Genomic DNA, 12,086 nt, shown 5'->3' on the forward strand with positions numbered 1-12,086 from the left:
GCTTTTTGCAAAGTTGTCTGAAAACACACAAAAAATTAAAGTGCTTGAAATTTTCATAAAATGTTGCCAAAAATGCCTTCTATAAAACTAAATAAACAAACAAACTTTGGACAATATTCAAAATTGCTCGGACAAAGGTCAAAAAGTTCAGGTTCAAAATGGCCTCTTTTGGTTGACTCAAGGTAAGATTTACGAAATTTTATGTTTCAAAATAAAATTTTTAAAATACTCCAAAAATTTGGCCATTTCATTTTGAGGATTTAGGAAAAGTAATTGAAATTTAAAAAAAAGTTTCCAAAAATGAGTTCTGTGAATCGAAATCAAGAACAATGTTTGGGTAATTTTCAAAATTACTCAGAAAAAAGTCAGAGAGTTCACATTCAAAATGTGAGCTTTTTGCAAAGTTGTCTGAAAACATACAAAAAATTAAAGTGCATGAAATTTTCATAAAATGTTGCCATAAATGCCTTCTATAAAACTAAATAAACAAAAAAACTTTGGGTAATATCAAAATTGCTCGGAAAAAGGTAAAAAAGTTTATGTTCAAAATGGCCTCTTTTGGTGGACTCAAAGTAAGATTTACGAAATTTTATGTTTCAAAATCAAATTTTTAAAATACTCCAAAAATTTGGCCATTTCATTTTAAGGATTTAGGAAAATTAATTGAAATTTTCACAAAAAGTTGCCAAAAATGACTTCTGTGAATCGAAATCAAGAACAATCTTTGGGTAATTTTCAAAATTACTGAGAAAAAAGTCAGAAAGTTCACATTCAAAATATGAGCTTTTTACAAAGTTGTCTGAAAACATACAAAAAATTAAAGTGCTTGAAATTTTCATAAAATGTTGCCAAAAATGCCTTCTATAAAACTAAATAAACAAACAAACTTTGGACAATATTCAAAATTGCTCGGACAAAGGTCAAAAAGTTCAAGTTCAAAATGGCCTCTTTTGGTGGACGCAAGGTAAGATTTACGAAATTTTCGGTTTCATAATCAAATTTTTAAAATACTCCAAAAATTGCCATATTTCAATTGGGGATTCTGGAAAAATTGTTGGAATTTTGCATCCAAAAAATTCAGGGATTTAAATCTCGACGGGCTAATTCAAAAAACCAGGTCTGTTATAAAATAAAGTCAACACAGAATCATTTTCGAAAATGTTCGGAAAAAGTCAAAAATTTGTTGATGGGCCAAGACTAAGATTTTAAAAATTTTTGGTTTCAAAATCCAATTTTCAAAGTGTTCCAAAATGGCCATGTCTCAACTGGGGAATTCTGGAAAGCTGGGTAGAATTTTCATAAAATTTTGATTTTGGTTTCTACAAGTTGAAACCAACAAAAAATGTTTTAATAATTCTCAAAATTCCTCGGAAAAAATTCAAAAAATTCACACTGAAAATCTGATTTTTGGACGGTTGGTTAAAAATACACAAAAAATTCTACAATATAAATCTCGAAAATTTCCAGATAAACATTTTCAAAATTTTTGGTTTCAAAATAAAATTTTTAAAATTTCCCATAAATCGCCATATTGCATCCTAGCGATTCCGGAAATCTAGGTAGAATTTTCATAAAATGTATTTTGGTAATTTTCAAAATTCCGCGAAAAACGTCAAACATTTCGTAGTGAAAATTTGAATTTTTTGAAAAGTTCATTAGAAATACCCAAAAATTCTACGATAATTGTCGACGCTCTGTTTTGAAAAACTTGAGCTCTTGATAGACCCGGACTAGGATTTTCAAAATTTTCGGTTTCAAAGTAAAATTTTTAAAATGTTCCAAAAATCGCCCGATTTCGTGTTCTCGATTCTGGAAAACTACACAGTTTTTATAAAAATGTTACCGAAAATGACTTTACAAAACAAAATCAACACAAAAATGACTTTAAATAATTTTTGAAAGTGCGCACACGAAGTTAAATATTTCATATTGAAAATGTAAGTTCTTTGGAAACTTGATTAAAAACATAAATTAAATAACATTCTACGATATAAATTACTAACTTACTAACAAATATCGCGAGATCAGCTGAGTCTGTTGGCATTCTTGGATTTTTAGCGAAAATTTCTAAAATATTTTCTGCAGTTTTCGGTTGTCAGCTGTCAAGATTGACAGATTATCGACATTTTTTATTTGCAAAACGCATTACACAAAGTGTATCCAAAATATAACCTAAATTTATCGCCTGTCACGACTGACATTACTTCCGTTATGCCAACATAAACCCAAGAAAAGTTTACATTTTTGTCGAAAAAGTATTGCCAACAGACTCAGTTATTTCTGATCAAGCGGTAGAATGAACTGATAACAATAATAGCGCAGCTCTTAAATGCATTGTAGTAATAAAATTGCAATTGCTTAAAACCATTGGCTGATAAAAATACGTGGACAAAATACGTCTTCTATTTCTGGCACGAATTAGTGTTGAATGCATTCTCGGGTCGTAGTGACACTTTTTGCAATTGCACATCTTGTTTATTGTAAATAAAATGAGTTGGCGAACATTTTTAACTATAGCGTTTTTAATATCGACAAATATTTCTCCCACTACAAATATTCCAGGTAATTATTACACCTCCACCACAAAATTTGTATTTTTTTCTTCTTTTAGACGAAGAGTACAGGTTGATGCCAGACCTGTTTAATTTTGACGATTACGACAAATGCATTTTTTACAGTACTGATCCTGAACCAACTTATTGCAGAGTTACGATTGAATTGGTGCCTAAAAATCTGTCACAGTCAAACGCTATATGGAGGATTATAGAGGTAATATTGACAACTTTTTCATTGGTTTATAAAAAATATGACAATATTGCAGAAAGTAAGCTCAAACAAAAAAAACTATCGCCATGATTTACTAAGACATGGAATATGTGCTAGTAAGAAATGTGGAAAGTACGAAGGGACAATACCTGAGTGTTTAAATCGAATATATAAAACAAAATATGGACATTTAGGACTCGATGGTAAAATTAACCAGTTACACTGTGAAACGAAGGAACCCAATTATGTTACCAACAATGGAGACTATGTAGTTTTGTATATAAATCAATTTATTTCAACACTGGAATTTAGTTGGAAATTTTAGGATAGTTTTAGGTACTTACGTGAGTTTTGTGGTACTCGCTTCAATATGGCTGGCGATTTATGGAAAGAAATAGGTTAAAAATGAAGACTCAAAAATATCTCCAGGTGAAATCTGTGTTGTTGTGTTATTTACTCTATAATTTACTTCTATTTATTTTGTTTCAGTGGAGAACCTTCTCAGTGCCTTTTCTCTTTCCGATAATATCCGTTCTATAATTAACCAAAACACTAAAAACCGGACAAATAATTATTTACCAGCTTTACAAGGAATTCGTTTTTTTACTTCAGTTCTTGTGATTGCGATTCATGCAATAATGTCTTCTGCATTAGTAGCTGTTTCTAACCCCCAAACAGTAGAAAAAGTAAAAATAAGTTGCACAATATCAATGTAGAGTACTACAAAATTTAATTTCAGTCAATAACTTCCTTTACTTCTGTTGCTTTAATTAGTCACCTAATACTTTTTCAAACTTTCTTCGTCATTTCCTTTTTCCTGACGACAATTAACTTCTACAGCCACCTGAGACGTGCTCATTATGTTACTTTGGAAGATGTTTTGCGCAAAATCGTCAAAAGATACATAAGGTTACACATTTCGTAAGAAGTTTGCGATTAAATGCCGAAATTTCAGGTTTACCTCAGCACAAGTTATTCTCATCGCTTTGCAAAGTAGATGGTTTGTGCACTTATCTCGGGGACTTTTTTGGGAACAAGTAATGGGGTCTGAAGCCAGACTTTGTAGTGAAATGTGGTGGACAAACCTACTTTACATCAATAACTTTTTCTTTGACCATGGATTGGTAAGGTGCAACGTTTTAACGATTGTTTGAAAAAATCTTGTTTGTATTTAAGTGTTTACTGCACACGTGGTCTCTGTCCGCAGATTTTCAGCTGACTGTGATTGGTTTATTAATTTTGTGGTGGACGCAAAAAAATTCCAAACGTCTGTTTTTAGTTTCAGGGGGATTACTTCTAGTACAGGTCACATGGACATTTTTTTATTTAGGATGGAATAATTTCGAATTTGGTACTTTATATACACCAGAGTAAGCTTTGGAAGCCGTTTTTACTACAAAAAAAAAACTTATTTAATTTTTATTTTTAGGTCACTGTATGGTTTTACATTTTTGTTTAGAAAAGAATGGCAAGCGACTTGGACAACCACCGTCTCCAATTTGGCTGGACTTGCCTGGGGGTTGCTTTTCGGCTACATATATTCACACCGCCAGAATAACACATTTATTACTAAAAAAGTTAACTCTAATAAAGTGGTATCTTCCCATTTCACACAAAAATTTTTAGTCTGACCACATTTGGTGGTACGCGATTGTGCTTATTTCCACTTTTGGAACGATATTTTTTTCTGGATATTACAAGACTAGTGATTATTACTCGAGCAGCCGGTGGTTCGCTGCCAGCTATGGTAGCATTGAAAAGGTGGTGTGCGTTTTTGGCATCAGTCTTTTTATTTTTGGCACGTTGCAGGGTCTTGGTGGTATGTTTTACTATTTTTAAGTGTACTAAAACCATTGTTACGTTTCAGGATTTGTTAGAAACGTTCTGGAATGGGCTCCAATGCATACTCTGGGCACGTTATCGTTTGGTGCATATTTAGTGCATTTTGTGTTTTTAAACATTGACAACGCTTTAAAACGAAATCCTTCTTACTTCTCACCTTATTTGATAGTAAACTTATTTGTTTGGTTTTTGTAATTTTTTGATAAATTGTGTTTTTAGACTAGCGAGATATTTAAAAATGTTGTTATGTCCAACTTTTGTTCGGTAATCTTGACTGCGTTTGTATTGATGCCGATGGAGAATTTAACGAACAAGTTTTTGTAAATAATGCAAGTAATGTAAGACATTATTGTAACTGTTATCAATGATAAGACGTATTTTTCAGTAACTGAAACAACATGAAGGCACCAGCTTGACAGCGTTGATGAAGTAATGATACAATTTTTTCTTGTGCCTTTTCATTTTGGTTGTAGACAAATGCATTAAAGTTGTATATAAATGTGTACCTGAGAAAATCCTTTTATTTAAGCCTACTTTTGGATACAACTTTTTTTCGAGTTCTCGTCCTGTATCAATTAGTTCGTTTTGGGTTTTCGTAGAGTGAATTTCAAAAGTGTAAAACTGTATTAAAATTGTTTATCGTCTAAGGTTTTGTGCCATTTTTAAAAATGCCCAAAGTCAAATCGTCTTTAAAGGACAAGTTAAAGGAATGGACGAAAATCAAAGATGTTTTTCAAATAGAAAACGGTGAATTGTTCTGTAAAGCCTCTGCGAAAATTGTAACAAGTGTTTGAAAAATAATTATATATATTTAGTTAAATAAAATGTGTGGTTGGGGATTTCATGCCAAAGGAAGTGCACTGTAATTCATTATGGAAATACTGACATGAGCAGAACAATTTCAGAGGAGATTGCTCAGTGACCTTGAACACGCTATATTTTTGGAATCAGCATGTTGATATCCCCGTCCCTAATTTTTTTTCCAGTTTTCGGACAAGTTTTTAAAAAGTGAAATTTTTTCAATCGTCCCCTCGTCTTCAATTTCGGCAGGTTTTGAAATTTTCGAAACTTAACCAAACACATTTTTTTGTAGATTTCGAGCTCTAAAACACACTTCCGGCCACGCTCCATTAGTATTTGTAACTGTTCTTCCACAATCGACCGTTGAAATATCGAGATTTTTAGAAATTCTCAAAAATTCGTATTTCGTAGCGATTCTTTCGAAAATGTTGCTCCGGGGCCATCAACACGCTATATTTTTGGAATCAGCATGTCGAGATATACGTTCCTTAATTTTTTCAGAATTTTTAGACAACTTTTTTAAAATTAAAATTTTTTTAATGGTCCCCACTTCTTCACATTTCGGCCAAATTTTGACATTTTCGAAACTCAATTAAGTACATCTTCTTGTAGAGTTCGGGCTCTAGAATTCAGTTCCGGCCTCGTTTCTTTGATAACTGCAACCGTTTTTCAGGAATCGACCGTTGAAATATCGAGATTTATAGAGATTCTTAAAAATTCGCGTTTCGTAGCGATTCTTTCGAAAATGTTGCTCCGGGGCCATCAACACCCTATATTTTTGGAATCAGCATGTCATTATATACGTCCCTGAATTTTTTCAGAATTTTTAGACAACTTTTTTAAAAGTGAAATTTTTCCAATGGTCCCCCCTTCTTCACATTTCGGCCAAATTTTGACATTTTCGAAACTCAACTAAATACATTTTCTTGTAGATTTCGAGCTCTAGAACTCAGTTCCGGCGTCGTTTCTTTGATAACTGCTACCGTTTTTCCGAAATCGACTGTTGAAATATCGAGATTTTTAGAAATTCTCAAAAATTCGCATTTCGTACCGATTTTTTCGAAAATGTCGCTCCGCGACCATCAACACCCTATATTTTTGGAATCAGCATGTCGAGGTATACGTCTCTGAATTTTTTGAGAATTTTTAGACAACTTTTTTAAAACTGAAATTTTTCCAATGGTCCCCCCTTCTTCACATTTCGGCCAAATTTTGATATTTTCGAAACTCAACTAAACACATTTTCTTGTAGATTTCGAGCTGTAGAACTCAGTTCCGGTGTCGTTTCATTGATAACTGCAACCGTTTTTCCGGATTCGACTGTTGAAATATCGAGATTTTTAGAAATTCTCAAAAATTCGCATTTCGTAGCGATTCTTTCGAAAATGTTGCTCCGGGGCCATCAACACCCTATATTTTTGGAATCAGCATGTCGAGATATACGTCCCTGAATTTTTTCAAAATGGTTAGACAACTTTTTTAAAAGTGAAATTTCTCCATTGGTCCCCCCTTCTTCACATTTCGGCCAAATTTTGACATTTTCGAAACTCAACTAAATACATTTTCTTGTAGATTTAGAGCTCTATAACTCAGTTCCGGCCTCGTTTCTTTGATAACTGCAACCGTTTTTCAGGAATCGACCGTTGAAATATCGAGATTTATAGAGATTCTTAAAAATTCGCATTTCGTAGCGATTCTTTCGAAAATGTTGTTCCGGGGCCATCAACACCCTATATTTTTGGAATCAGCATGTCATTGTATACGTCCCTGAATTTTTTCAGAATTTTTAGACAACTTTTTTAAAAGTGAAATTTTTCCAATGGTCCCCCCTTCTTCACATTTTGGCCAAATTTTGACATTTTCGAAACTCAACTAAACACATTTTGTTGTAGATTTCGAGCTGTAGAACTCAGTTCCGGTATCGTTTCTTTGATAACTGAAACCGTTTTTCCGGAATCGACCGTTGAAATATTGAGATTTTTAGAAATTCTCAAAAATTCGCATTTCGTAGGGATTCTTTCGAAAATGTTGCTCCGGGGCCGTCAACACCCTATATTTTTGGAATCAGCATGTCGAGGTCTACGTCCCTGAATTTTTTCAGAATTTTTAGACAACTCTTTTAAAATTAAAATTTTTTTAATGGTCCCCCCTTCTGCAAATTTCGGAAAATTTTTGTCATTTTCGAAACTTGACTAAATACATTTTCTTGTAGATTACGAGCTCAAGAACTCAGTTCCGGCTTCGTTTCTTGGATAACTGCAACCGTTTTTCAAGAATCGACTGTTGAAATATCGAGATTTTTAGAAATTCTCAAAAATTCGCATTTCGTAGGGATTCTTTCGAAAATGTTGCTCCGGGGCCAGCAACACACTATATTTTTGGAATCAGCATGTCGAGATCTACGTTCCTGAATTTTTGCAGAATTTTTAGACAACTTTTTTAAAATTAAAATTTTTTTAATGGTCCCCCCTTCTTCACATTTCGGCCAAATTTTGACATTTTCGAAACTCAATTAAATACATTTTCTTGTAGATTTCGAGCTCTACAACTCAGTTCCGGCCTCGTTTCTTTGATAACTGCAACCGTTTTTCAGGAATCGACCGTTGAAATATCGAGATTTTTAGAGATTCTTAAAAATTCGCATTTCGTTGCGATTCTTTCGAAAATGTTGCTCCGGAGCCATCAACACCCTATATTTTTGGAATCAGCATGCCGAGATCTACGTCGCTTAATTTTTTCAGAATTTTGAGACAACTTTTTTAAAATTAAAATTTTTCCAATGGTCCCCCCTTCTTCAAATTTCGAAAAATTTTTGACCTTTTCGAAACTTGACTAAATACATTTTCTTGTAGATTTCGAGCTCTAGAATTCAGTTCCGGGGTCATTTCTTTGATAACTGCAACCGTTTTTCAGGAATCGACCGTTGAAATATCGAGATTTTTAGAAATTCTCAAAAATTCGCATTTCGTAGCGATTGTTTCGAAAATGTTGCTCCGGGGCCATCAACACCCTGTAATTTTGGAATCAGCATGTCATGATATACGCCCTTAATTTTTTCAGAATTTTTAGACAACTTTTTTAAAAGTAAAATTTTTCCAATGGTCCCCCCTTCTTCACATTTCGGCCAAATTTTGACATTTGCGAAACTCAACTAATCACATTTTCTAGTAGATTTCGAGCTCTGGAACTCAGTTCCGGCGTCGTTTAATTGATAACTTCAACAGTTTTTCAGGAATCGACGGTTGAAATATCGAGATTTTTAGAAATTCTCAAAAATTCGCATTTCGTAGCGATTCTTTCGAAAATGTTGCCATCAACACCCTATATTTTTGGAATCAGCATGTCGAGATATACGTCCCTGAATTTTTTCAGAATTTTTAGACTACTTTTTTAAAAGTGAAATTTCTCCAATGGTCCCCCCTTCTTCATATTTCGGCCAAATTTTGACATTTTCGAAACTCAACTAAATACATTTTGTAGTAGATTTCGAGCTCTAGAACTCAGTTCCTGCCCCGTTTCTTTGATAACTGCAACCGTTTTTCCGGAATCGACCGTTGAAATGTCGAGATTTTTAGAAATTCTCAAAAATTCGCATTTCGTAGCGATTCTTTCGAAAATTTTGCTCCGGGGCCATCAACACCCTATATTTTTGGAATCAGCATGTCGAGATCTACGTCCCTTAATTTTTTCAGAATTTTTAGACAACTTTTTTAAAATTAAAATTTTTCCAATTTCTTCTTCACATTTCGGCCAAATTTTGACGTTTTCGAAACTCAACTAAACACATTTTCTTGTAGATTTCGAGCTGTAGAACTCAGTTCCGGCGTCGTTTCATTGATAACTGCAACCGTTTTTCCGGATTCGACCGTTGAAATATCGAGATTTTCAGAAATTCTCAAAAATTCGCATTTCGTAGCGATTCTTTCGAAAATGTTGCTCCGGGGCCATCAACACCCTATATTTTTGGAATCAGCATGTCGATATCCACGTCCCTGAATTTTTTCGCAATTTTTAGACAACTTTTTTAAAAGTGAAATGTTTCCCTTTTTCGAATTTCTACCATGTTTTCAAGTTCAATTCGAATTGCAGAGTTTTTGTTCGGATTAAAAAGGCATCGATTTCACCTCTGTTCGGAACCCTGCTACGTTCCAGTTTATTTATCGGTATATTTATTTTTCTCGATCTAACTAAATGACTCATAAGTATTAATCACCTTTTCAGGTCAATGAGATATTTAAAAACGTTGTTGTGTCTTACTTAAGTTCGTTAATCTTGACGTCGTTTATTGTGATGCCTATGGAAAAGTTAGCAAATAAGTTCTTGTAAAAGATGACAATGAGGTAGGAAAATTTTCTTTACAATACTCAAGTTTGAAGAGCGGATTCTAAGGCAAATGTCTTTTCGTTTTGGTTGCAGGCAAATGTATGAAAGTTGTATATAAATGTGTATCTGAGAAAATCGTTTTATTTCAGCCCTACTTGTTTTTACCTATTTGCTTATTTTTGATTCTGAGTGACTTTTTTGCATTTTTTCGATTTTAGTTCACTATTCGAATCATAATAATCCCAATCGAGAATCGTTTACATTTTTCTAAACTTGTGACACTTGCGACATTTGTGTTTTTGCGAGACAAAAATTTCTTGAATTTTGGAACACGAAGACGAAAACGAAGTTGTTGTAGCAGTCCTGGACGAAGCTTTGAAAAATATCAATAAAGTGGTGACAGCAAAATTCAAGCATTTACAGACCCCGACACAAGTTGCCTCTTGCTTTTCTAGGAAAAGCTTTGATGTGTTAAATACACCAAGCCCTCCTACAATTTAAATTTTGTATCCCCCATTTATGGTTTATTAATCCGTGTTGAGTTTTTACCTTAGACGTCAAGATTCTTGGACAAAAATGGAGAACATTTTCCAAATTATCGTTATTGGAAGCATGTTAAATTTTTAGTCAAAATTTATCCGTTCATGCCCCCAGGAATTAATGATATGATTTTACAATTTTGTCTAATAAATGTTATTTAAATGTTAAAAAGTAGCATAGTCCTGAACTTGTGGTTTATAAATACGCTATTGAGATTTTTCGGCTTTTTGATTTCTTAAATTTTTCAACTGTAGATATCTAAATTGTTCAATATTTCAATTTTGGGCTTTTCTATTTTTCCATTCTTCAAATTTTCGATTTCCCAATTTTTGTATTTTTCGATTTCTCAATTTTCCGATATTTCAATGATATGATTTTCCAATTTTTGTCCTCTTCAATTTTAAGACTTTCCAATTTTTCAAATTTTGACGTTTCTAAAATTATCAGTTTTCCGATTTCTGAAATACATTGTTTTGTTTTCCCATTTTATCAATTGTTCAATTTTTTAAGCTTACGATTTTTCTACTTTGCTTTTCTAGTTTTTCAATTTCTCACTTTCCCAATTTTTTGAATATTTTTTTCAGTTTTGGGATCTTTCAATATTTCGATTTTTCAACCTTTCGATTTTTGGACTCCTGGATTTTTTGTTTTCTCGATTTTTTACTTTTTGATTTTTTGAATTTTTCGTTAAACTTTAGATTTTTCAATTTTTCGACTGTTTTATACTTTGATTTCTCAATTTTTCAACTTTTCAATTTTTAATTCTTCAATTTTTAAAATTCTAGGTTTTTCGATTTCTCGAATTTTCAGTTCTTCTATATTTCAATTTTTCAGTTTTCCGAACTTTTAAATATTCGATTTTTCCTATTTTTCTTTTTTAAAATTTATCTTGTTTTCAATTTTTTGATTTCTCGATTTACTGAATTCAGACGTTTCAATGGTTTGATTGTTTAATTACTGGATTTATTAATTCTTCAGTTTTTAATTTTTCTTCTCGTTTCCTGGTTACTTTGCTTTTTTTGATTTCTCGATGTGCCAGATTTTTTATTTTTCATTGTTTCTATTTTTGAATTTTTCGGTTTTTCGATTTTTTAAATTCTGAAGTATCGATTTTTCAGTTATTCTATTTTTAAATTTTAGATTTTCGAAATCTTATTTTTTGATTTTTTGATGTGTGGATTTCTCCATTTTTCAATTTTGCGATATTTTAATTGTTCGATGTATTAAATTTCAGATTTTTCGATTTCTCGATTTTTTAATTTTTCAGTATTTCAATTTTTCAATTTTTCAATTTTCAGTTTTTCGATTTCTCAATTAATCTATTTTTTGATTTTCCGATTTCTCGAAAAGTTTCAATTTTTCAATTCTACAGTTCTTCGATTTTTCGACTTTTCGACCTTATCTTTTCGATTTCTCTGTTGTCCAGTTTTTAATTTCTCTATTTTTGGGTATATGTTTCAGTTTGGGATTTTTCAATTTTTCGATTCTGGGACTTCTTCTGGATTTTTCTATTTTTTGTTTTTTGGATTTTCAGTTTTTTGTTTTTTAAACTTTAGATTTCTCAAAATTTTCTATTACTTCATTTTCAATTTTTATAATTCTAGATTTTTCAATTTCTCGAGTTTTCTGTTCTTCTATGTATACTTAATTTAATTTTTCAATTTTCCGAATTTTTAACTTTTCGATCTTTTTGTTGTCAGTTTTTGAATTTTTCCACGTTTTGATTTTTTGATTCGTCGATTTTTCGATTTTCTACTTTTCGGCTTTTCGATTTTTCAATTTTTTAAATTTTCGAGGTTTGTTTTCTCGATTTG

General features: G+C 32.1%; 1 protein-coding gene across 4 annotated transcripts; it reads left to right on the forward strand.

Moving 5' to 3' along the window:
• The first annotated feature begins 2,423 nt into the window (after window positions 1-2,423).
• LOC135138230 (O-acyltransferase like protein-like) lies at window positions 2,424-5,105 on the forward strand. 4 transcript variants are annotated; one of them, XM_064068155.1, is made up of 13 exons: window positions 2,424-2,562; window positions 2,612-2,769; window positions 2,822-3,042; window positions 3,092-3,195; window positions 3,256-3,452; window positions 3,506-3,675; window positions 3,722-3,890; window positions 3,943-4,136; window positions 4,196-4,343; window positions 4,393-4,585; window positions 4,634-4,776; window positions 4,828-4,946; window positions 4,994-5,105. In XM_064068155.1, exons 5-12 carry the CDS (start codon window positions 3,405-3,407, stop codon window positions 4,930-4,932), a joined length of 1,170 nt encoding a protein of 389 aa, XP_063924225.1. In that variant the 5' UTR covers window positions 2,424-2,562; window positions 2,612-2,769; window positions 2,822-3,042; window positions 3,092-3,195; window positions 3,256-3,404; the 3' UTR covers window positions 4,933-4,946; window positions 4,994-5,105. The 4 variants fall into 4 exon arrangements, with proteins under 4 accessions (XP_063924225.1, XP_063924224.1, XP_063924227.1 ...); XM_064068154.1 differs by having other exon boundaries at window positions 4,828-4,941; XM_064068157.1 differs by having other exon boundaries at window positions 2,822-3,034; window positions 3,079-3,195; window positions 4,828-4,941.
• Window positions 5,106-12,086: the final 6,981 nt, after the last annotated feature.

Source organism: Zophobas morio, unplaced genomic scaffold, assembly GCF_036711695.1.
Source record: "Zophobas morio isolate AGI-343-1 ecotype UQ-CSIRO unplaced genomic scaffold, CSIRO_AGI_Zmor_V1 ptg000030l, whole genome shotgun sequence".
Classification (NCBI taxonomy): domain Eukaryota; kingdom Metazoa; phylum Arthropoda; class Insecta; order Coleoptera; family Tenebrionidae; genus Zophobas; species Zophobas morio.